The following is a 26,499-nucleotide window of genomic DNA, read 5'->3' as shown; positions in this document are numbered from 1 at the left end:
GGCAAGGGGTCTGCAGGAGGGAATCCCACTGGATGTAGATTATCCTGGAGCTCAGGGGCTTCTCTTCTTCTCTGCGACTGTGAGAACAAGGGGCAGATTACTGAAATGAGAGCTCTATTTCCAACACTGAAGCCAGATTTTGGGGTAGGGCTGTAGCCATTGAGACCACACTGATTGCCGGAGTGAGGGCCAGATCCCTTTTTGCCAGGACCACCTCATCTCTGTGGGGCTGGGCTTGCGAGACAGAACCTCAGGTGATGCTGAGTGATAATAAAATAAATGTGTTTATTTTTAATAGATGGACAAAATAGACCCAAAACCAGACAGTGTTTTCCTGAAATGCATGGACGCCATTGAACACAATACAAATGAAGTTAAAACATATATATCTATATTCTGCTTCCTATCTGCTTTGTTACGTATAGTCATAATATAGCATTTCTGACACAGACAAAAATATACTTTTTTTTAAACTACATCCACAAATACTGCCCTGATTAATAGCAGACTTACAATAACTTACTAACTGCACATGGAACTTGACCAATACACTTGAAGGGCAGAAGGAAAAATGAATAACAGTTTTTTCCTATGACACTTCTATTTGAAATCCTAAATTCTTGTACTATATGAAAATAAAAGACTAAATCTGACTCTATTTGATTCAATTAATGTTTACATTCAGTTCAGATTCACAAAAGTATGGTTTGTTTATAATATGTATTCCATCCCATTTGGACAAGTAGAGATGAACTTTTTTGACATGTCAGCTATGTTACCAGCCTTGATTTTATGAACACATCTCATGCAAAGGAGAAAAAAGAACCCTGTCAAATAAATGTTATTCACAAATGTTAAGAATATGAAAGTAAAATGTATGATTGTGTCATGAATATTTTATTTTAAAATTGTAGGCTCAGACTCAGAAACAATAACCTCAGTGTCTGAAAATGAGCTGTTTGCTTCACTGATTATAAATCAAATTTACTGCACAGTACTATTGTCCACAAATTGCAAAAGGGGAGAAAGAATGATAATTCCTCTGAAAATAAAATCTGCTTAAAGAATCATATCCTGTTGGCATTTTGCTTGTGGAAGTAACATAGTTTTTGTTGGCTTGTTTGTTTGTTTTGGTTTTTGCTTGTTTTGGTTTTTTGTTTGTTTTTTTTTTTTTCCCCCACAGCTATCAATCACAGATATGGCCTTTGGTTATATGAACATCTCTATGCAAATTTAATGGTAGGAAAGCTAAGGCAACAAAACCTGTAAACAGACTTTGCTTGGGACTGTTTGGTTTGGCTTTTGTAGTCCATTTAAGCAGGAATACTGCATAAAATCACATAAATTAAAAAAAAATCTATAGGATAGAAAGTGCAAAATATTCTGATAATGTTGAAAGCATATGCTTTGAAATTTTTGGACTAACACTTATTTTTTTCACCTACCTATTTTTTCAGCATTTTAAAACCATACATTTTTATGGCAACAATGGAATTACAAAAGAAAAATATTTTTATTTTTCAGTCAAAATTTCTTATATTATTCCGTCTCAATCCTCTTCTCTTTTCTTTTTTTCCCCACAGCTGGGCATTTTGAAATAAATAATATTAAAATGTTACTGCATTCAAAGCATCTGGTCACTGTGCAGCATCTCATAGTGAAATTCTAGCAATTCCTGGACAAAACTGAGGTAAGAGAAAAGTTTTTAGGAAGGCCTAGAGGTGACTGTAAAATGGAATCCTCTAACTTAATTTGGAACAGCAGAATAAGGCATTGGCTATGTAAGCAGGTAAAACTGTGACTTGATATTTTCCCATAAGAAGGTATTCAGACTAGTGGACTTGGGCTGAAAATGGAGAATAATTCAGCAGTGCCTCTGTTCTTCCCCTCTTTCCTCTATAAAGTCTAATTCCTTATCTCCCCTCTGTGGTTCATGGGGGATTTAAGAGTGCTGGGCTTGTGTTTAGTTTGTGATAGTCAGCACCCCAAATTTTATTGGTGGCCCATTAACTCATCTCACAGGAATTTTTAATTTCTTTGCTATATTGCCTCCTCTGAGTTTTTAGTGCAGGTCCTTGTTTTGATTCCCTCCACCCAGAGCACACTCCATATTGGTAAGCACAGTAGTACTGCAGGTCACAGTGCATATTCAGAAATGAGTTGCAATGTTGTTTTTAAATGCAGTGTAAGGAGAAAAAAAGCCCAACATCTCTGAAATCAAATTTCTCTACATGTTAAACATATATGTTTGCTGTTAAGACTCCACAAAAGGAGAAAAACGTATCTAAGGATTCAACCTTGTGAAAGTTTATGTCAACATTGCATGCACAAGTTGATGGCTTCTTCCTTTAGCAGCAAAACCTATTCTTACATCTCCTATCCTCCAGTATAACTCCTCATGCTGTAAGTGTTAACAAAAGAAATTTCACTGGTGACCAGCAACAGGAAGATATCTGGATTTCAACCGCACATTTTGCGTCATACACAAGATTTTAAAAAGAATTATTGGAGCATAACTCTTAAGTGTAGAGAAATGTAGCTACTAGAGCTCGCGCTGAGAAAGGCACATACCAATGGGGACAGACACAATCATCTTGGCCGTGGGCAAGTGGAAACAGCAGTGCACGTTCCTGCTGGCCTGGGCAGAGTCAGCAGAGGCCTCATCTCCCCACTTTGCTGCTTCTGGCCAGCATTGCCTTCTGTGAGCCACGTCTTGTCTGCACCTGGCCACTGCTGCTGCTCCACAGGCTCACTGTGACGGCCAGGAGGACAGGGATCAATGGAGGAGTCCGGCACTTAGTGGAAGACACCACTGTGCCTCTCACTATGTTTGTGGGTTCAGCATTCCTTTCAGTTCCTCTCCAAGCTGCTTTCAGAGGCAAACACTTAGAGATGTGGAAAGCTGTACAGCAAGCCTGGTTTTTTGAGAAATTTTTGAGGAAATGTTATTTTCTATGGAAAATATGGATTTTTCAGTGTAATTCCAGCATGATCAAGCCAAAAGATTTTTCAGCATGTTTAAGAATAGCTTTTTATAATAAGTGAAAATTGGGAATTTTCTGCAAGGAAAATCATCTGATCTCTCTTTTCAAGCCTTGTTGATTATCTTTAATTTTCAATATTTATTCCATTGGTGAAGTTGCTTGGTGTCAGACTGCTTCGCTTGTGTTCATTTTGATGATAAGTCAAGATAAGTCTTCTCCACCCAACACTGAAAAATTCTATTTAGTTTGAGATTTTCTATAGGAGCCTTTTTTCACAAGCTGAATTTTAACTCCAGTTATTGCTCTAAGAGTTTTGGTGTCATTCACTAACCACAGAAAAAGAAAGAGAACACCCATATTAACATATTTTGCTTAAAGCTGCCTTATATCAGCTATAATATAATTTTAAATTGGTGATTTAATTTTAATTTTGAAAATTAATATATCATGTTTATCACTCCTATTAGAAATTTATTACTATTTGTGCATTTTGCTGTCTCATACAAATAATAAAGTACTAGATTGTATTATTTAAATTTCTTTATGAGGAAAAAAATTACCAGACCAAAACCCCAGGGAATTTCTCTATCTGTCTTTGCTCAAGCAACTAGCTCTTTAGCAATAAATCACTTATAGCTGTGGCAATATATTTTCACTTAATGCCAATAAAATGCTGAGTGATAATATTTCAGACTTACTGTATTGTAATCTCTTCATATGATATCCTAGCTAAGAACTGTTGCACATTTTCTTCTACATATATTTTAAATTTTAAATATTTTTTTTAATGGCAGAGTATATAGCTCTGGATGGAAGGAATGGGATTGAGCATATACTTTAGTAAACACTCTGTGATCTAATCCAACATATTAGATAATAGCAGAAAAGAGTTTCTCCCATGGGATGCTCTTGCTCCTAGACAGAACTTAAAGCATGTGCAGTGGCATTTTATTCTCAATTCTTGCTTTTCTTCTGATAAAATGCTTCTTACTATTCTTTGTAGAATATCCTGCTTCTCATTGTTTTGCCTGTGGCTACAAGATTTTTTAATTATCTTCAGTGTTGGACAGTTCTGGACTTGAATCAACGTAGTTGAAGGCTTCCTTGTTTGTGAAAGTTGAGCTCAAAGTTAGACTGTGTCGTGGATTCACAGGTGCAAGTTCATTTAATACAATATTGTCACTTTTTACAAGAGTCGCTTTGTCCATGTGTTCTCTACTGTATCTGGCAACAACAGCATCAAGAAAGTCCAGCTTTGGTGGCAAAGTCCCACTTTCAAATAAGTATTTGGCCAAGTAGGAGACTATGACATTAGTAAAGAAGGAGGTGAGCATAGCAAGTGTTTTAAATGGGAATCGCTGGATATAGAGGTTGTTATCATCTTGATACCAGCCAGGGTAGAAGATCAAGGGCTGAAGGTAGAGGTACGGTTCTCCTCCGGTTATTCTGAGGACAAGGCCAAACAGGTATCCTGCAATGGCACCGTAGGTGTTGGTTCCTTTAATAAATAACACACACAAGAGCTGGGGGAATATGATGATATAAATGAGGTCGGAGCTGAGGTACCAGAGGCCATACACCGATGAAGCCAGCAGTGCCATTGCTGTTGCTGATGCGCCAAACAGAAGAATGGTGATTCTTATCACCCACACAATTTCCCTGTCTGAAGCCTGCAAAAAGAAGGGCAGTGTTAGGTGTTTTTTTCATGTCTGTACATGTATCCCTACATTAGATACAGTCAATATAAAATATTGAATGTAAAAGAAAGTTTTGCATGAGTCATTCAATAATAATTACAATCTAATAACTCTATCTAAATCTCAAGCTCAGAGAAAAAACCCTCGGGGTTATGGTTGCCATTCCCAAAGCCATTACTCTTTGAACATAGCAAAAAGCTTGATGATGAGGCAAAGAGAAAAAACCTGTCAGCATCAGAATTTCTTCTCTGTTTCCTAAGAAAAACTCCAAGTCCTTAGACCATTCTGTTGCCAAATTGTTTCCCAATAAATGAAAGATTAGAAAAATGTCTCATTTTGTGAAGAATTTAAGTGGAACTTACACTTATAGCCACACTAATTAGCTGTTTGAATAAATTGCAGTTCCATGAGAACTCTTGCTAACTGGCCTCTCCAAGCCAGCTTTTTCACTTTTGTTGTCAGTCACAACCATAATTATTTTTATTTGTTTGTTCAACATACTGTTAGCAATTAAATTATTTTTCTAGATATAGGCAGGAACATGACAGAGATGTTTCATTATGAAATAGTCTGTGCATCACCTAGTGAAGGTCTCACCTAAAATTTTCTCTAAAAGTAAAAAGGAAAACATTGTCTCACATTTTGGCGGAAGGCAAGCTGGTAAATGTTCCGAGCAAACATAGAACTTGCTGATAAAATTGAGGAGTCAGCTGAGGACATCACAGCAGCAGATACGGCACCGAGACCAAAGAACGAGATGTAGACCGGGCAGAGGTACTGCAGCACGATAGGTAAAATCATATCTGCTTCTTTTCTGCTCTTGGGGTCAGGGACACCGTATTCAGTCTGGTTCCAAGCTGCAATATGGACACCAGTATGTTATAAGTAACATTAGCTACACCTCTTCACTTCATGTGTAGCAATCGATTCATATTACCACATTTTCATGCACATTCAATGAACAAACTGTTACTAGGGCAGACTGATGGCATTTCAGGGAGGCAGTGTCACACAGGTTTCTATTAGGCAGATTTGGTTCTGCTCAGCATTTTTCCTTGTCTCTAAAATAAACTTTAAATAGCTCATAAATGTAGTTTTATTAAATAAAATAAGTCTGGGATCCAAGTTTTTTTGTGACTTATTTACTCTTTTGGATTACAAATGGGGCTAAAAGCAATGTAAACATTTCTAACAGAATATTTTTAGCAGTTTAACTATACAGTCACTGTGATGGGGATCACTTTCACTATGACAAAAAAAAAAAAACTTGGCAAGGTAAGCAATTTCTGACAAATCAAAGAATCATTTAGGTTGGAAAACACCTTTATGATCATTGAGTTGAGTCATCAGCCAGCACGGCCAAGCCCATTAATAAACTACATCCCCAAGAGCCAGAGATACACATATTTTAAATAGCTCCAAGGATGGAGAATCCACCACTTCTCTGGGCAGACTGTTCCAGTGATTTAAAAACCTTTTGGTGAACACGTTTTTCCTAATATCCATTCTAAACTGTCTCTTCTGCAACTTGAGGCCATTTCCTCTCATCCTATTGCTTGTTATGTGGGAGATATACCTTGCTACAGCCTCCTTTCAGGTAGTTGTAGAGAGCAAAATGTCAGTCTCTTTTTCTCCAGGCTAAATAACCACAGCTCCCTCAGCCATTCCCCATTATTACTGTAACAACCAAATAAAAGTACCAGAGTCTAACCCAAACATTGAATAGAAGTATTGTGTCTGTAGATACCTAGAATGTACAAAATTATTTAATTGCATCCACTGTGGTAGGAGCAATTTCCTTTAGGAGAAATATTCTATAACATTATTTTTCTGTGTAGTCTTCTGTTGAAGGAGTCATGAGTTGAAAATGATGCCATTTAGGTTATCTAACCTATATGTCACCTATATATAACACAAGATTTATTTTCAGATACTTGTTGCACTATTCATTTTACATTTATTGTACTACTTATTTTTGATAATTTACCTGTAGATGCTCCAACTGCACCAATCAGTACTGCAGGAATAGCCATCACAAGACAGCCAAAAGCAGCCAGGAATGACAGAACTTGAGCGTATGTGGCAGAAGACGAGGAAAGAACTCTCTGGAAATACGCTTGCCATGGAATTCCTCCTAATGTCTGCAAACACAACAGCATGCTGTGACTGGTGGGGTAGCTGAATTGTTTTACTATCACCATATAGAGAACATGCACAAGAATCTCTTGAATGCTGAAAGCCATATTGCTACTTTTTAATTTATTTATTGAATATCAGCCAGCCAGTAATAACTGCAACTTTTATTCTTATAAGCAATGTTAAGCCTGTGTAAGTTGCTTAAATCCCATTCGTTTAGACAAGTTGTTTTTTTATACAATTAGCATCAATACTTTGCACTTTCATAGTCTCTGTAATACCAAGTCTTTTGACTTGATACAACTTTATAGAAAGTAATATTTTCATATTTCATATTTGAAGAATTTGCCCTCCAATACTCCTCTTCCATTAAAATTAGATTAGACTCTGACATGATATTAGAGCAAGATTTTATCTTCCTTTGTGAATGCGTGTAGTCATTTACAGAAGGCAAGGCATTCTGTGTACACTGAACTCAGGAATCTGAAAAATGATTCTCCTACTGCCTTAAGCAAATACAATAAGAATAGAAATTGGTAGAAGACATAGGCAAAGAAAGGAAAAGTTTTTATTTATGGTAAAACCCCTTTTCTTTTATTTGGATATGTAACTGAGAATCCTGATTGGACTTAAAATTATTTCTGCAAAATATGACACAAAAGAGTATTACTGAAGGTTGAAAACTCAAGTGCTAACAATTCTGTCTTGAGAGCAGGATTTGAATAGTCTCCACTAAGTAACAAATGTCTGTCTCTAAACACTGTGGAAAAAAAGCCAAGCAAATTTCATAACCTAGTTCTATAGACTAAATGAGGCAGGAGGCATTTGGACCAGAAAGTGTGTATACAGGTGTTTCATATAGCTTCATGCACACATAGGGACTAAATTAATGTTTCACAGACAAGTCTGGTTTCGACTTTCTATTTATGTTTTTCTTTGCTGCCTTGATAATAATGTTCCTTTATCAAAGCTTTTCAAGAATGTGTAAATTTCTTGAGCTATAATGAAACAGACAAGATGAAAAGAAAGTGTATCATAATTTGGCAATGTCAGAACTTTCCTTTGGTCAACAGCAGAAATTGAACCTTTGGGCTTACAGGAAAGAATACAGCCACTTGAGCTAATGTCATACTTTAGGTCTCAGAGAATGCTGAATAAAATAACATCTTTTAATAGACCAATTATAAAAACCCCCTGAAGATTTTTGGCTGAGAGGATTTTAAAAAAAGCCAGAAAAGGTAATCCTAAAGTAAAACATGGTAATAAAACCAGTGTAAATTTGCATAGGGACATTGAGAATGGAAAATGTTAGCATGTGTTTCTAGATCCTCTAATGGAAAGTACTTAATAACCACTGATCCCATGTGTAATATAGGTATTAAATAATGAAAAACCTTGGTTCATTCTGGCATGTGTGCATGTATGAATTTATCTATCCTGCCATCCATCTCTGCAGCTTTTCTTCCCCTGTACCTAAGGCATATTTAATCATTTGTATAATGTCTTTATTGCTTTCTGCAATATATGAATTCCTCTGCCAACAATGACATCAGTTAAGCATTAGCTGCACACTTTTATTTAATTTTAACATGTCAGCTCTTTCAGTCTGATGATATTTAAATTGCATTCCTGGCAATGCTGGCTCATCTGTCATGGAAAACATTCAAATGTGCAGAAATATCAAGCAGAAGTCAAGAGGGTAAAAGTTTTCCATTTGAGAGAAGCTCTTAACTAGACTCTATCATTTTCAGCTGTTATGGTGACATGGTGTAAGTGCTTAAATGCTTCACTCCTTCATACAAATCATCACTTACCAGTAAAAAGAAATTGTCCAACCATGTGTAAATGTCAAGTGAGTTGATAGATCCAAGCCAGGGTGCTTGGTACACCTGGTGCACAGCTGTAAGCCCAATGTCTGTTACTGCAGGATGGGACATGGCAAAGGGGACACTGATCCACTGTAACCAAAGAGAAACAATGTGCTCAGGTCTAAAGAAGATATTCTAAATTGGTGAAATTTAAATATTAACACTCATCTAGTTTTCTTATTCTTGCTTGTTTGAATAAGTTTGAATACCAAATTATCAAGATGATTTGCAAAAGTCAGATTATGTGCAGGTGGAACATCTCTGAAATCCAGAGGGCTTGGTAGTGAATGTATCACATGTGTCCTGGAGAGCGTGAGCAAAGAATTAATAAATGGAAACTGCAAAAGTAGAAGCAAAGACACATTTATACAACTTTGTTCTAGTTTACCTAACCTTCTCACATATTGTTTACAGTCTTTCCTGGACCACCAGACATTAGAGGAAGGAGCAGCAAAAATCTGTGACACTGGGAGTAAAAACTGCTCCAGAATCTGGAGGAGGAGGAGGAGCTGGGATAATTGAATTTGTGCTCTCCTCTGCTGCAACATCTACTGTGGGAGTGTCCCATCTGATCTAAACCTGCCTCCCTTGAGCATTTAGATACTAACTCTTCAGCCTCACTGATGACACTTTTGAGTTCATGAATATGAGTTCTTCAGCATTACATTACTGCTGTTTATTTCAAATAGGAAATGACATAAAGACCCCAACCTGAATTAAGCAAAACACTATACAGCTATAGATCAAATAATTTAGAAAACTTCTGTACAACCTTCATTTGCTTCCAACCCCTCCATCAGGTTCTTGCTAATTTTTAAGTTATTCCTGTGGGATCAGGCTCTCTAGTGGTTCATGAGTGGATCACTCTGGAAGACAATTTCTGTACTTTGATTTATCTCCAATTTTGGGAATTTCTGTAATGCATACCATCTGTAGAAACTTAATGTTTCACAAATATTAACATTTATGTTAGGGAAAGAGACAGTATTTTCCCCTCTGTTCAGATGAAGAACAAAAATAGGGAAGAAAGGGAAGAAAGTCTGGAATAACTTTTCATCTGAGGTGGCAATTTGGAACTTGGATTTGCATTTCGATTAAATCACTTAAAGGTCAAAGTCCTCACAGTAAGCCACAGAGTAAGCACACACAGAGAGCTGGTTAGTGACCACCTGTGTAAGCACTGGCTTTTCCCTAGAGCTGCACAAGAGCTCTGTTGAAAGCAGAGAAAGACTACCAGGCCCCCAAGGTGCCCTTTGATTCCTTCATCTTGAGTCACTCCATTTATTTTAGCATATCACTGTTCTCTGCACACCTGTGACTGTCACTGCCACTGGCAAACACAGCCAGCAGCTTCTTTGATTGCACCCTTGTGATCTGGACCCTGTCACACTGATGTTTTTCAATATGGGACTTAAAGAACAGCAGAAAATAAAAGGCTACCCACTAGCATATCACTGACAGCTGATGAGGGATAGCCACACTTCCACACTGAAACAGCTAAGACATCTGGTAAGACTTCTGTATTACTGTCTCCAAGGGTGGCGGAGGGAAATGAGGGAAAAACCAAAAGGTTAACTAAGTTAACAGGAGCTTAACTAAGCAGTGTAGGTGACAACCACAGAGAAGAGAAGCAGTAGGTCCTGTGACAGAATTTCTTTACCAGCAGCTTCCTATGTCAGATGCCTCCTTCCAGTGCCTGACTCACAGTCCTACAGACAGACAGGGAAGGAGTCAGCACCAGTCCTATTCCGAGTTAGATGTATACTCAAGAGGAAAATTGCAAGAGGGGTTGGACTGCCAGACTGGCTGGAAAAAAGCCAAAGAATCAGACCTCTTGGACAGTACTATTTCCAAAGTACAGGCTGTACACTGATGCAAATGCAGACTCTATTTTAAAGTCAGCACTCTGTGAGTCTGACTGGTTAGCAATGCTGTGCCTGGTATACCCCAGAACACGCTTGGCCCTTCTCAGGGCAAAATCCTGCTCACCTGCTCAGGACAAAATCCTTTACAAAAGAGTGAAAAAAGCAAAACTTACCAGTCCCAGGAAGATGCAGAAGAGCTGAACTACATCAGTATAGGCCACAGAATAAACCCCACCCACAAGTGTGTACATAGTGGCAATCAGGGCAGAAATAATGACTGAAATATTGACATTAACGTCAATAATCACACTTATAGTCGCACCTAAGGGGAAAACCAAAGCACTGTGTGTTAGTGTGTATCACAGCATGTCTGATGAGAACCCCACCTCTGTTAAGTGCATATATTGGTTTTGGTCTGACACTTAGTAACAGCACTAATAATTCCTCCCCTCTGTATTCTGCACACCCTTTGTGCACCTTTGAAGGGAATAGGAAAAGAATTGTTCCTGTTGGTCTAAATTTAGCATGTGTCATTTTGCAGGTTCTTAGGAAATGGAGGAGAGAAATGTCCCAACAGCACTTCATTATGTTGCTCAAGGTCTGTAAGGACTACACTCTCTTGTTCTGTCTGTGAAAACCACCTATGCCCATCCCTGATTACCACAGTCTTCAGAAGGATACTGAGAATGCTCCTGCAATGCTACCAGCCAGCTGCCACAGCACTTGCAGGATGCATCCCCTGAGGTCCCATGAAACTGTGTCTGTCCAGTGTATTTTAAAGTTTCCTCACTTGCTTCTCTTCCAGCTAGTCTTCCTTGCACTGGACTTTCCCAGGCTTCTCAGGGTCCTGGGATTCATAAAAACTGATCTTACCAGCAAAGAATTAAGCAGAAAAGACACTGAATACCTCAGCTTTCCCCACATCTTTTACCACCAGTTGCCCCATCCCATTCAGCAGCAGTCCACATTTTCCCTTTTGTTAGGATGAACTATTCTTGAGCATGGAGGAGGTAATCTCTGAATATCAACAAGCTCTTCTGGACACCTGGACTCCAGTCTCCCAAGGGATTCTTCCAAACAGAATGTTGGAGAGGCCCAGCTCTACTCTTTTGAAGTCTATGGTTGCAGTAGTGATATTTGCCTGTTCCCCCTCTCAGGACCATGAGCTCCACCATCTCATGCCTATTGCAGCCAAATCTGCCTTTGACCTTTGTACCCCTGACTTGTTCTTCCTTGTGTCTGAGTAACAGGTCCAGTGGAGCACCTCCCTACAACAGCTCCCTGATCATTAGTGTCAAGAAGTTATTGCCAGTGCACCCAAGAAACCTCCTGAAAGCTTGTGTCCTCCTGCACTGCTCCTCCAGCAGCTCTCAGGATGGTTATACACTTCCCTTAGATGTATTAGCTATGTCAAGAGATTGCAATGTTTTAAGACCGTGTTTAAAAAATTCCTCTCCTTCTATTATTTCAATGGAACATCTTGCTTTTAGTGCTTGCAGTTATTGTAGATGGATATTCTGGAGCACGTATTTGGAAGAGTTTTGGCCTTAGAAGACAGTATGATATGTGATATATAAAAGCTTCTGGGAGCAGACAGATGTGGCTTTTGCTGCACAATGGGGCTTCAAAATTCATATAATTAAGAATTACAAGCTCAGACCTCTTCTATAGCTTAAAGACCAGTGTTTCTCATCTAAAACCCTGCCAAGCAAGGAGTATTGATGAAAAGCAAGTGGTGAAGAATACTGGGATTAAACATTCATCAGTGAGAATGGGTGTGAAAAAGGAGCTAGATTACTTACAAAATAATTAAAATCAAAATCTTTAATGACCTTTATAATCATTGACAGTCTTTAACTGTTGGCTGTTCTATAAATCTAGAAGGGTATTCACACCACTTGTGTTGAAATAAAGGAGAATGGCATGTCCTTAACCAAAAATATTGTAAATACTCTGAGTGTTCTTCAAGTTATTCAACTCCTATCACCTCAGCATGCAGTTTTTTCTTAGTCTTTTAAGGATTTTGTGATGAAATTGTGGTAAACAAGCTCCCCATTGCTTTGCAGTTCATCAGAGCGCAGTTGGAGAGTACCTTCAAAGTTTATTTTTGTTTAAAATAGCTTATGCTAGAAGGCATTACCACATGCATGTGCATTATTAGTATGATTAGTTGGTAAAAGTCAATTACTGGTGCTTCAACTCAAGGGCTTTCTCTATTCTTAAAGGGGTTGCTAAATTCAGGCCTGAAATATAATTAAAAACCCTGGAAGCTGATTTTTTTCAGGACTAGATGAGTAGTTGAGTGATTTTCTATTGAGTCATAGTTTCGCTAATTCTCCAAATCCTTTCTTGAGCATTTTCTTCATTTTGTGAAGAATAAAGCCACTTAGAATTGAAGAATTCTTCAATTTGTTGATCAGCGTCTGGTTTACTTCTATTGTCTGTGTTATGCAATGGTCTGTATATGTAGATCTCCTATATGCAAGGATTATTTTGTTTAGATGCATTGGAAATACTGTTACGTATCATTAAGGGAAATTTTGACTGCCTTCTCTCATCCCAGAATCTAAAAGAAAAGCTGGTTCAGATTTGACACAAAAGTGGTATTTGGAATCACTTATGTCACGCTCACCATTAACAGAAATTTGTTCCAAAATTCTTTCATGCTCTTTGAAGAGGTATAACTTAAAGGTATGTGAAAATGAATAGATAGTTTGCATATCTTTCCCTTATCAAAATAATAAAGCGTTAGCATTACCAGACTTATTTGCTAGTTAGCATGGGTCTTAGAAATGTCACAGTCCAAATCACTTGGCTTAAACATTAAAATTTGAAGCCGGGATTTTAATGCATTTCTGATATTCTTAATAATTTCTACCTGTAATAAATTAATATTTATACTGCTTATTCCTTACCTAAGGCAGAGAAGATGGCAGCAGCCCAAAACATTTCTCCCATTAAAGCTGGAATAAACAGTAGTCCTCCCATCCTTTTTCCATAAAGCTGCTGAAAGGGGTCCAGCATTGTCACATAGCCTTTGGATCGCATGGGTTTTGCAAAAAAAAGGCCACCTATAAAGAAAAAGCTGCGTAAGACACCAGCTGCAGTTTAGAAATGCATTATCATTAAGGGATAAAACATCCATTGACAGTTAAGGGTACAAAAATGTCACCAGTACTATTTGTTTGTTTGTTTGTAAGTAAAATATCCTCTGGAAACTCTTACATATGTCTACAGAATTACTTAACACACACACTCCATTAGTATCTATAGTCTGATGATTTAAAAAAAAAGGCATTTTCTGTCTCAGTTTATGTAATCTCCCATTATAGATACTGTCAGAGTTATGTCTAATTTTGAATTAGCCTAGAGAATGGCTTTTCTACTAATCCTGTTGATTCTTAGAGCAGAATCCAGCATGAAGTTTCAAATAGTCCTGCTCTAAAAAGAGAACCCTTGAGATCCTGAATCAGAAATAAAATTTCACATGAGGTTTAGAGCACATACAGCAAATCGGATGATTTCAGGACAATTCAGATTTATTATGTATGTTTGAAACAACTTTAGTACATCTGCAGGATAGGTCAGAGGGGGTTGTAGGGGTCATTCTGAGTTCTGCCAGTGTCAGATTTCATGAATATTTGTCATATGGTTATTTCACTTATGTATGTTTAGTATTTTTGCTGTATCACTATTCCGCTCTGCCTGGCTGGTATATGGGCTGGATTTATACATAAATGTGCAAAGGCCTCCCCTCCTCAAATTCTTTCTGTCTTGGGGAAAAAAAAGGACCTATCTGAGGAAAGCTGAAAGAGCCCTTGTATGGAAACCTGTGTCGTTGAGATCTGCACATGACTATAACCAAGTCACCACAGCAAAACTGCTGTATAAGGTATAATAATGAACTGAAAACCCTGTCAGTTCCCAATAAGATATACTGTATGGCATTTGGCAACCCTTCATTAGATTCCTCATGACAAATTGGTCATTTATTCATTGTATTGTACAGAAGATTTTCCAAATTTCTATGTATTGCCTTTTATAACTCCTATTTCTTCATTTCATCAAGTTCCCTGAACTGAAGGTACTGGGTAACACACTGCCATCCCAATTTCTAGTGCTTATGTGAATCCTGTGTTTAGGCAGGTAGATGCAGAAACCCTTTAGCTTTTTTTTTTTTTTGTGATTCTTGGTTTGGTACTGGATCCTTTTCCTATTCAACTTGTTATGCCATCATTGCAAAAGACAGTTGAAGAAGAAAAGCATACATTAGGATCCTCAAACACCTGTCAAAGGAAATAGGAGGTATTGAAACTTTTAAAACTAAATTGCTTGGAAAAAAAAAAGGAAAATAAAATTGTATGGAGAACAAACGGGAAGATTACACCAATCATAAATACTTCCTGTCTGAAGCAGTAATATTTCTCCCAGCCTTGTATAATTTTGATTATGTATTTTTTTAAAGAAGACAAAATAATTGCTCCCCTCAAGTCTTCATGTACAGATCATGCCTAGAGAAATTGCTCTCTCCATATATCTCTCCATGCTCCACAAAGCATGTTACATATGGTTACACATACAGACTGCTTTTCTCTGCAGTCATCATCATAATTTTCAGGAAAGCAAGTCCGAGTATCTATAAACAGATGCAAACAAGCAGAGAGGCTAATTCTCCTGGACTATTGGTAATTTGTGTCAATTCTGCAGAGGCTGAGAGCCAGGAGGATGCTTGTGACTCCAGTCCTAACAGCCAGTTAATGACACCAATGGATCGTGACCCTCATGACCTCACAGTGACACCAAATCATCTCCAGGCAGACATCCACAGTGGTATTCACATGTCCCCTGAACACAGAGGGACTTAGCTTTCTCAGGATTTCTCCTGAGAGAATCTGTGAGAGAAGCAGAGAAAACAGAATCAAAACAATTCTTATCTCACTTGCTGCTGCTGTGTTTGTGCACATGTGGAATGTGTTCTGGAGATCGTGTACCCAAGGTGATTTCTTAATTGGATACTGGTGATGGTGTTTTGGATTGATTGAGCAATTAGGTCACAGCTGTGTCAGCACTCTCGGCAGAGAGAGTCATGGTTTTCTAGTTAGTTAGTAGTGATATAGTTCTTATTAGTGTAATATAGTGTAATATAGTTTTAGCATAATATAGTGTAATAAAGTATTTAATTAGTCTTCTGATATCATGGAGTTCTGTGCATCATTCTTCCTGTGTCAGGGATCCCAGCACCGATAATCCACAGTCACTGTTTTCCTTACAGCAGATAGAGCTGTTCTCAGAGATGACAACCACTGCCAGAACTGGACCTGGCCTGCATCTACACTGGGGGAAGTTTCTGCCTGGGAAGTGAGGATAACTAGGACAAGCCATTGGAAAGCATTTTCAAGGGGAAAAAAGAAAGGAATGAAAACAAGCTGTATAGGAAGAAATAAAATTTGAAGGAGGATCTGGATAAGCAACCAAAGGAAACAAAGGGACAGATTACTTAGGAGGACCCTCAGAATAGATTCAGAATAGACTGAGAGGTCAAGTAATATTAGAAAGGTTAGTATATCAGTCCTGCTAAGGAAATATTAAAAGCACAGTGTCTTTTTTTCTGTTACAACATGCTTTTTAAACAATTGAACCATTATTGCAGCATTAAAACTTGCAATGCTGTCTTTATTTTACACTCTGACCCTGCATATATCAGGATTGTGCATTTGCATTCTGACTTGTGATTTAGAGTTTTGTACTACATTTAAGAGGTTGGATGTTTCAGTTTGAGGGAAATAATTTACAGAGGAAATATGTGCTGCGTACTTCCTACACAAAATCAGAAGTTACCTAGATTATTGGTGGATATCTATAAAGTATAAGCACTTTCCTAACCCAAAAGGATATTTGTCTAATTCCAAGATTTTTAGGTGTACTAATACCTGGGCAGCTGGGTCATATTCCAGATCATATAGGCAATTAAAGATAACTCAAGTATATAAAACTTGGTATTGACAATTTAAAAACTTGGTATTGACAATTGCCCCGCCACCTCTGACCCCTGGTCCCCCCCGCCCCAAGAATATGGCTGTAATAATCAATTAGGTCTTGGTAAGCAATTTAGGAGACTTGAGATATCAAATTATTTATAAAGATTTTTTTTGTTTCTTTTGTTTTGTTTTGTTTTTTTCAATAGCCAAACGTACCAGAAGAAGGGATCCAGTTTACCTCAGCAACCTTTTATCAGACCCTAGTTCTTTATTTCAAAGATTGAACCTGACATCAGAGCTCTTTAAAATGAGGGATTATTAGTTTTTGCATTTACTTACCTACAATCAGGCTAAGGGAATATCCAATAGGAGCCTGAGCCCAAGCTAGACCATAATCTGGGACATACACAGCTTCTGCTGTCCCATTGATGTAACCTCCTCCTACCCATGTGGCTGAAAAGGAAGAGATGGAAAAGTCTTTCATATCCACAAAGAAAGAAAAACTCACACACTGAATAATAAAATCATAATTTTGTAGGATATGGTTGTTTTTTATAAAATGAACAATACAAGTGCCAGGCATGGCATCCTTTTATTAAAGGCAGCCCTAATTTGAATTTACAGCCTAAGCATATAAAAAAAGAAGTCAAATGGACTGAGGCAATCATCAAAGTGTCTAAGTCTCTCTATAGTCAGTGAAGATGTGAAGGTTGAGTCCCCCACTACTTGTTTACCATTATTATTTTGTTTGTGTTAGTACAAATGAAGAAGAGGTATAAGGGGGAGTCTGAAGAAGAACATTTAAATTAGTTTAATGAACACATTATTTACCAGGACCTTCATAAAAAAAAGCACCTTTTAAACATTGTTAAATTTTAAATTGTTGCTACATGATGCATACTAATAAACTCTCAGTTCTCAAAATATTTCTATATATGCTTTTTTTGTTGCCATATAAGTTCTAAGCGTTAATTAATTTATTTTTGGTTCCTTGAGCCATATTGAATAAAAGATATGTGCTATCTCCGATATTTTTGATTTTATCTCTCTCTCCAAAAATCAGTATTCTTAATATACCGACCTCTGACACTTTACGAGTTGATTCTTTGACATTCAGAGAAGTTTCTACATTTGAGAATTTGGGATCAACAGTATATATGAGAGAAAAACTCCAACACAGAGATGTGTTGGATTACATCTGCAGCAATATTCAATAACAAATCAAGAAACAGAATTCATCCCTTCCTGTTTACAGATTCCATGCCAAAAATAAAAAAATATTATTTCTAATGTATAATGAGCAAGTTTTTGAAATCCAAGTTTCCAGTTTGAACAAGGGCAGACAGACCTAGATTTTTGTAATGATCTTTTGGTTTGTGTCAGAAGCCCTTACTTTTTCATGTAAGAGTAGTTAGGGTTTCTGTGTAAAAAGTCACAATAGTTTGAAATGTGTTTTCCTTAAACATTCCTCAGAATTTTTTCATCATCCACCGTTGTACAAACAAACATGATTTTGTGTTTAAGACAATTTGAGAGAAAAACAAAAAAAGAAAATTTAATAAAATTCCTTAAGAAATTTCATTAAGAGCTAAATAACTACTATTTTACATTTGACTGTGATATCTCTCAAGTACTACTACAAGGTATTTTGCTGAATTACACTATGGCTTTAGAATCAAAGATCTCCAACAACCAGAGAATTACAATTGTCTCTCTTTCAGCAATTTGAAATACAGGAATGAACCATTTTGTTGTTGGAAATTGTATAATGAACTTCTGTGAGGTGTATGCATGCAAAGAAAGACTGCAAAAAAAGAAGTGACCCAAGAAGAGCTGTTACAAGTAGACTTTTGGTTATCAAGAGCTATTGTGTACTACAGAGATAAGGGGTGAGTGATGTCCATATGGGACCACATGGAGAAGATAGATTAAGGCTGATTCTTAATAAGAAGAGCAAGGATACATAATCTACATAAAAAGTTGTCAAATATTTGGAATTTTGTGACTCTTTACAGTGTGAATTAAGATAGAGGGGAGTGTGATACTTAGTTTACCAGAATTCTAGAATTATGGAATCATTTGGATTGAAAAGGACCTTAAAAATCTTCTATTTAACCCCTCTGTGATGGGCAGGAATCCCACCCACTAGACCAGGTTGCTCAAAGCCCTGTCGAACCCGTCCTTAAACACTTCCAGGGATGGGGCAACCACAACATCTCTAGGCAACCAGTTCCAGTGCATCGCCATCAACACAGTAAAGAATTTCTTCCTAATATATAATCTAAATCTACCCTTCAATTCCCTACCTATTCGTCTCATACTATCACTACATGCCCTGATTCCTATCTTTTCTATAAGCCCCCTTTAGGTACTGTAAGGCTGCTATCAGGTCTGCACAGATCTTTCTCCTCTCCAGGCTAAACAAGCCCAACTCTCTCAGAGTTGTCCCAGAGATCAGTGTTGGGCCCAGTTCTTTTTAATATCTTTACTGATTACCTGTACGAGGGGATTAGGTCTACCCTTAGCAAATTTGCAGGTAACACGAAGTTGGGTCAGTGTCGATCTGCAGGAGTGTAAGATATGGACACGCTGGAGAGATGGGCTGAGGCCAACTGCATAAGGTTCAACAAGCCCAAGTCTTACGCTTTGGTCAAAACAACCCCAGGCAGTGTTACAGACTGGGGACAGAGTGTCTGGAAAATGGTCCAGCACAAAAGGACCTGGGGGTGCTGGTCAGCAGCAGATGAACATGAGCAAATGTGTGCCCAGGTGACCAAGAAGGTCAATGGCAGCCTGGCTTGCATCTGCAATAGTGCAGGCAGCAGGATCAGGACAGACATCATCCCCTTATACTTGGCACCTCTAGTACTGTGTGGGCCCCTCACTTTAGAAAGGACATTGATGCTGAAGGGTGTCCAGCAAAGGGTGACAAGGGTCATGAAAGATCTAGAAAAGATGTCTGATAAGGAACAACTGAGGCAGCTGGGTATACTTAGTCTTGAGAAGTGTAGGACCTCATCGCTCTCTACAACAGCCTGACAGGAGGATGTAGTGATGTGGGGTCAGTCTCTTCTACCATGCCTGCAGTAAAAGGACAAGAGGAAATGGTCCTAAGCTGAGACAGGTGAGATTCAGATTAGATGTTAGAAACACAGTTTTGACTGTTAGGGTGGTCAGGCATTCAAATATCTTTCCCAGGGAGGTGGTGCAGTTACCGTCCCTGGAAGTGTTTACGAGGTGTCTGGATCTGGCACTGGGTGATGTGGTTTAGTTGTTTAGGGGTTACAGTGGCTGGCTTGACAGTTGGACATGATGATCTTGAAGGTCTCTGTCAATCCTGATGATAGTACAATTCTGTGGTTCTAAGTTTTTCTCAACAGGGCTGCTCTCAATCCACTCATCACCCACCCTGTAACCATGTTTGGGTTTGCCCAGATCCAGATGGAGGATCTTACACTTGGCCTGTTTCACTGGGCCAGGTACCTATGTATGGGATTCCTTCCCTCTAGAGTATCAACCACAGCACTCATCTTGGTGTCATCTCCAACCTTGCTTGTGAGTGCCCTCAATCCATTGTCCATGGCCTCGACAAAGCTGTTGAATAGTACTGGTCCTGATGTGGACCCCTGAGGGACACCACTCTCTAAGGAAAAATCTGTGACTACCTGGGATGTGTGTTGCCTATTGTGCCTTAAGCAGCATAATCTTATGGAACAAGAACCTGTATACAATTTCGAAAAGTAAATATTTAGAAAGGGAAGCTTGTCTCTTTTCCCAGAAAATGCATAAGCATGAATTCTACATTAATTATATACTTGGTTACAGGTGGGAATAATATCCCATAGTCAAGGGCAGGTGTCCAACACTGCTGCAGCTGTGATGAAGGGGGCTTCCAGCTCCAGCATTGATTTGCCAAGGGCTGCTACAGAGGTGTCAGGTGTTCCCCAAGGGGCAATTGGATGCCATGCCTAGCTCCCTTATTTTCTTCTGGAGGTGATCAAGACAATTTCCATCTGTGTGATGTTGTAGGGGTCATTATCCTCCACTGTCTGCCCTGCAGACAGATATTGCTGTGTAAGGTGGCATGAAGGATTTAGCCCTTATTTTTAATTTTATTTCTTGATTTCTAGATTGGCGTTTGAAAAATTGCTGCTAATCAATTTTTCTGTGCACATGACTGTTCTGGAACACCTGTCAAGGACCACAGAGCTCTAGGAGGTGTTTTATTTCTTTTTCTGAGGGAGTGAATGGATAGTCAGTGCCTACACTGACACAAGTGAATACATTAGAAATTTAATAAAGGGATAAGATAGGATGGGATTTCAAACTTAGATATTAATTTTCTGATCCTAGTTTGCTAAGCCACAATATAAAGTTAGTTTAATACCATTATTTTTGGTTAAATTCTTTTTGTTTTTGCCCAAATCAGCCAAAAGGAATACAATATTTAATAATCTATGGAAGCATTCATGTGGTAATCTATTTTAATCTTCTCTTTGCCTGCTGTCTGAAGAACAAAAAAAAAAATGCAGCAAATACCAACATCCATTACATCCATTTAAAACATGCACTGTGAAAAATATCAGACAAATACTGAGGGTAAAGAGTGCAATTTTTCTTCTAGTTCCTGTGAGACACACAGAAGTTGATCTCTGAGTTCTTGATATATAGTGATATATACTAGGAGACCAATTTTTTGGCACTTTTCAGGAAGAATTCCTTGTCTGAACACTCAAATTATTTAATAAACTCAACGAGTTCTGTAAAATGAAAATTCTGATCCAAGGATTAGAATAAAGTAGAATTGTGTATTTTTTTTCATGTGGAAGGGTTATGTAGCTCTATCCAACTAAAATGCAAAAATTACATCAATAGGTGTAATTACATCAATAGATGTAATTTTGGGTCATGTTTATGTGCATTTATTCATGTAATCTCAACTATTTCCTTTGAGGTTTAAACTCAATCACTAAAATCAAATTTGATTCAATTTCATTGCAGATATCACTTAAAAAATTGTTCACAAAAATAAGGAATGCTAGAATGCTAGTATTTAATACAGCATTTTATCTATAATTATATAAAACTGTACACAGATTAAATGTGTCTACTATGGTACAATGTTATTTCATTTTAATATAAGCCGCTGTGATTCATCCAGAATTCAACCTTTTCACTCTTTCTGTTTTCTTATTTTCAGACACACTCAACCTTCAACAGGCTTTGTGTTCAGCATTTCAGTAGCTGGTTGATGCAGCTTTTTCTTCTTCAGGATCATAGCATATATCCAAAAATATCCACAGCTGTTATTCATAGGTAGTCCTTTAAGATTTTTCAATGTTGTTTAGAAAATCAGCTACAATTACTCTGGAATTTTGACTTTGATGCTTATGTTCTGAATTTTATTTCAAATTTATAGGCTAAGTGCTGTCATTCTCTCCACTAAGTAACTCTAGAAGCTTCTGCCACTTTTATGGCCAATACCAGTGGAATATTGTAGTGTTTGTCACAGGCAAAAAAGAGAAAATTAGGCCTTATCTCATAATCCAAAGTACTTAATGTTCATAAAACCAATATATTTTCTGAAGATCTTTAAAACAATTCCTGTTTTCCTGTTGCAGGGTAGGCTTTGCTAGTTTATATTTAGACAATTAAACCTGGAAAACATAAAGATGATGTTGGAATAGTCATGTGTTGCAAATAGTCATGGTTGCGAGATGCAAAATCAGCATAAACCATTTTTTAAAAAGCAAGTATGCCCTTGAATAATGTGTCCATTTTGTAACAATTATCAACCTGTAAAAATTATTGTGGATTTTCATCAGTTTACTTTCATAATTGTTTTCTTATGACATTAGAAATCGAGTGCCTCAAACACCCTCACCGAGAAAAAACTCGGACTAACCCCTGGCTCAGCAGATTTGTGCCCAGATCTTGCTTTATGCGCCAGGCATGGCACGCTACAACTGAAAGGTAGCTTAATTGCCATATCAAGCTTTAATTACCAGGTTTAAGGAAGGCATAGGGGAGAAAGAGTGTCAGCCTTGACAGTATAAAATCTGTAATAGTTTTAGCAAACCAAAGGCTTTGGGATCAGTCTGATATTCTGCTGCAAAGATGAGATACTGCGCCATCTCTAGAGCTTGCACAATACAGGAGGAACATGTGCGGATGTGGATTGTGGTAGCTATAGAACATGTCTGAGATATAGGAAATCCCAGTTCAGGTCTCATCTGTGTTTCAGCTGCTACACAAAATATTCCTGCAAAATAGGATTAAGGAGACCAGAATTTGTACCTTCTATATGCAGATCTGTGAGTCGTACCCACTTCTGTGGGAAATGCCTTTTTTAATCTCAACTCCCCTGATTTAATGTTTCTTGTTTTGTGGCAACAAATATTTTTGCAAAATATTCTGCTTTCAGTGCCCTTGAAAACATTTCATTCAGCAAAAAGCAGTCTAACCAGCTCTCACTATGAGCAGACTCTTATCTTATGCACCAACAGCTGATGGATGTGTGATACAGTAAATTACAGCATAGTGCAAAAAGTAGAACATCTGACTGTATTCAAACTTTATTGACTTTTACAAACATTCTTTACTTAATATCTAAACATTCAGTCTTTGAATGAGCAAAACATCCCTGCAAAAGAATGTGAATTTATCTCAAATAAAGAATGCAGAGTTTTGGCTCAAGTTTTACCTGGCTCTTCCTTATTAGATCTTCGTGAAAGCAGAACAGCACAAAACACCAAAACATAAATATAGTCAGATAAATTCAATTTTACAATTGAAAGGACTTTGTCTGAATAGGATTTAGATTAAATTAAGAATAAAAAAACCCAACCAAACAAACAACAACACATGTCTAAACATTAATTTGCCTTAATATAATGGTGGGCAAATTTACTCTTCCTATTTTTTGTTCCAATACCATAATAGAAGTTTTGAGATTTTGGACAATATTGTGAATATCTTATTTACCCATGTAGGATGGCTGGTTTGACTGGCTCTGGGAGTCAGAGAGCACTGTTTACAAAATCAGTGAAGAACTCTTCCTTCACCCAGCCTTTTCTTACTGATGCTACTATTGAGAATAAAGTATTATTTTGTCCAGCTGCTGAAAAAGAAGCTAAAAGAATCCACAAAATAAGTTTGCTGAAATATGTACAGTTACAAGTCTGCAGTTACGCCAATTTTCTTTTAGAAAGTTAATTTATGTTGTACACCCTCCCCCTCTGACCAGTCTTTTTCCCTACACTCAGATTAAAGAAACCCAATAATAACACACAAATTTGGATGGGTTTAAAAACAATAACAGTTATTTTAAAACTTTCTAATTAATCTATATTAAATCCATACTTTTGTCCCAAAAAAATCTGGCCTACAGATGAACATGTAATGAAAATATATGAAAACTAGTTCTTGTAAAATTTACAAATATATTGGTTTTGCTACATTTGGCTGTTCATTAAAAAACTGGATAAAAAGTATATATATTTTCCCCACTTTGCATTACTAAACATGCAGATTGCAATTCATTCAGATGGAAAACTGACAAGTTATACACTGACTAGGAAACAATAAGGTGGTCTTTTACATACCTGTCATTGTAAATCCACCAACTAGCAAACCAATGTCTCTTCCACCGACTATAATAGCTTCACTGCGATCTCCTTCACTGCTGGTGTTCTTGGTTTTCCAAGCAGCCCATATCCCTACTGCCAGGATTGCCAGGTAGAAGACAATTATGGCCACCAGTCCCTCCACATGGAAAGCCATGTTGAAGTTCCAACTGTTTCTTTTATTGCTATTTCATTAAGACCTCTGGAGAGAATGCAATAATAGGTCTGCTTTTAGCACGCCTGCTTTTTAGAATTAGTGCAGAAAAGCCTTCAGATGGTTTTTCAAGAGACTATTCCAGTGAATTTATGAAATGAGAGTTTCAGATGTAATTGAGATTAATGTCACATGCCAATTTAAACGCCTGTGGAGCTACAACCAGTGGTTACAGTCTCTGAACACAAAGAGGAATGAATGACGTGGGTGAAAGCTAAACTATCCTTAGAAGTCAGTTATCGAGCACTGAATTATTTTGGTATCACCAAGTCCTCAATGTCTGGGAACTTTTCAGTCACAGACTAATTTGGTACAAGACATAGAAGATCTTGGCTATTTTTTTCATAATAAAAATCTCTATTTTGAAGACAAAACTATCTTATTTAATACTAGAACTATGTATAAGCAATAGTTGCAACAGCAAAACATATCTTTAAAGTATTTGTATGGGAATGCCAAGTCTTGTCCCCCTTGTAACATTTGTCATATTTTAAAATCTGCGATTTAATTGTCCAGCAGGAAACCTACGAATCTGGTCTCCCACAATATGGGAAGCAAACGGAAAGCTTAAAAGCTGTCGGAAGGCAGAAATGGTAAGGCATACGAACAGCAGCGGGGGAAAACTCCGGAGGACGCAGACAGCGGCAGCCCCGTACCCAGCCTCTCCCGGAGCCCCCTCCCCATCCTGGCCCCGCCGCTCCGCGTCCGCTCTCGCGCGGCCGCGCCGGGCAGACCCGTCCGCGCTCCCGACGGCTCCGCGGCTCCGCGGCGGGGCAGCCGCCCGAGCCAGCCCTACCTGCGGGGGCTCCGCGCTCCGCCGGCCGCCTTGCGCGGCCGCCCCCCGCCCGCGCCCGCGGAGCAGCGCCCGCCCGGCCGCCCGGCCGCCGCGCCGTCGGGCAGCGAGAGGAGCTCGCCCGCCGCCCACCTGCGCTCCGCCGCCGCGCTGCCCCGCCGCCCGCGGGGCACGGCCGCCCATCCCCGGGGCGGTGTCGGGGCCGAGCCGCCGGGGGCTTTGTGCCCGGCCGGGGCTTTCCCGCTGGCGGGGGGAGGGAAGGAGCGAGGGAAGGGTCGCCTCGCCCCGCGGTGCCGACGGTGCGCCGAGTGCTGAGGCTGCGGCGGGGGTCTCGTGGATTAAAAAGAGGAAAATCTCTTTATAAAGGAGGAGGGTTCGGTGGGGTGAGAGGACCGCGTCCGTCAGAGCTGGGGGGAGGAAGGGGGAAAGACGTCAGAGTGATAGGGGACGTTGGGGGGAAGTAAGGATGACTCAAGGGAGACTGATTGTCGTGTCGTGGCAGGGAAGCAGGGTTAGGAAGTGAAATTGAGGTGAGAAGACAAAAGGGAATGAGGGGAAATAGGAAGGAACAGGATCTTATTGAACCAACTGGAAAGAGGAAGAAAAGAAAGGGCTGATCTAAAAAGACATACTGAAAAGAGCAATGGAGAAAGGGAAGAGAGCAGAGGTTAGGGGAGGAAGGTGAGCTCTGTGGTCCCTTCAAGCCTCCCTGGCAGCCTTTCCTTGCCACCCCTGGGCCTGGCACTGGGCAAGAACCAAGCCAAGGTACGTCTATGAGAGACTGGTCAGAACCATCTTTTGCCACACCCCCCGTCCAAACCTTGTTGAATGTGCATTGGCCTTTCTCAGATCTGGGACAGCTGGTTCTTTGGGAGACACCGTTTTTGTCATGCATCTTACAAACCTTATCTGCAGAGCTACAGTCATACCAGCTTTCCTGTGCTTGCACTTTTGCTCTCCGTCTCCAAATGATGCTGGACAGTGAGCTTCTAAGTGCTTAGAATAAGGGTACACGTGCAAAGAGAACCCACACATGCCCTTGCCCCAGTTTGGAGAAAGGGAAGATCATGCTGAACTGTGACATTCTCTGTCAGCTCTTGAGAGGCAGTTAACATGGGCCATTGGCTCATGTAAGTTGAAAAGTAGAAATAAAAAGCCCACAGGAGTACAGAGCTGCTACTGGCAGAAGAACTAACTTGAAGCAGAAAATCTGAAATCATCCTAGATTCAAGAGGAAAATTGCAATATGGGTAGATGTAAAGTCAGAGAGGAGAAAGGTGAAAATTCATAGAAGCTGAGTCTACTGCAAAGTAGGACCCAAGGACTGGCACTTTCCTGT

The 26,499-nt window shown here is 38.9% G+C and overlaps 1 protein-coding gene across 1 annotated transcript; it reads right to left on the bottom strand.

The window, feature by feature from the left end:
- Positions 1–265: 265 nt before the first annotated feature.
- SLC5A7 (solute carrier family 5 member 7) lies at positions 266–25,481 on the bottom strand. Its single transcript, XM_021545555.2, has 9 exons — positions 25,293–25,481; positions 24,133–24,355; positions 16,868–16,981; positions 13,466–13,621; positions 10,724–10,872; positions 8,632–8,775; positions 6,669–6,822; positions 5,321–5,538; positions 266–4,654 (listed from the first exon to the last, which is right to left on the bottom strand). The coding sequence occupies exons 2-9, from the start codon at positions 24,308–24,310 to the stop codon at positions 4,031–4,033; spliced, it is 1,737 nt and encodes a 578-aa protein (XP_021401230.1). The 5' UTR covers positions 24,311–24,355; positions 25,293–25,481; the 3' UTR covers positions 266–4,030.
- Between the last annotated feature and the right edge of the window lie 1,018 nt (positions 25,482–26,499).

This window comes from Lonchura striata, chromosome 2 (assembly GCF_046129695.1).
Source record: "Lonchura striata isolate bLonStr1 chromosome 2, bLonStr1.mat, whole genome shotgun sequence".
Lineage (NCBI taxonomy): Eukaryota > Metazoa > Chordata > Aves > Passeriformes > Estrildidae > Lonchura > Lonchura striata.
Note: the sequence above shows the minus strand (reverse complement) of the source record. Positions and strands in the feature narration are given on the sequence as shown.

Excerpts from the sequence above, each read along its gene's own strand:
- SLC5A7 (XM_021545555.2), bottom strand. The coding sequence starts at position 24,310 with ATGGCTTTCCATGTGGAGGGACTGGTGGCCATAATTGTCTTCTACCTG. Across the intron at positions 16,982-24,132 it reads TGGTGGATTTACAATGACAG|CCACATGGGTAGGAGGAGGT; the intron begins GTATGTAAAAGA and ends CTTCCTTTTCAG. Across the intron at positions 6,823-8,631 it reads TGGACAATTTCTTTTTACTG|ACATTAGGAGGAATTCCATG; the intron begins GTAAGTGATGAT and ends TTGTGTTTGCAG.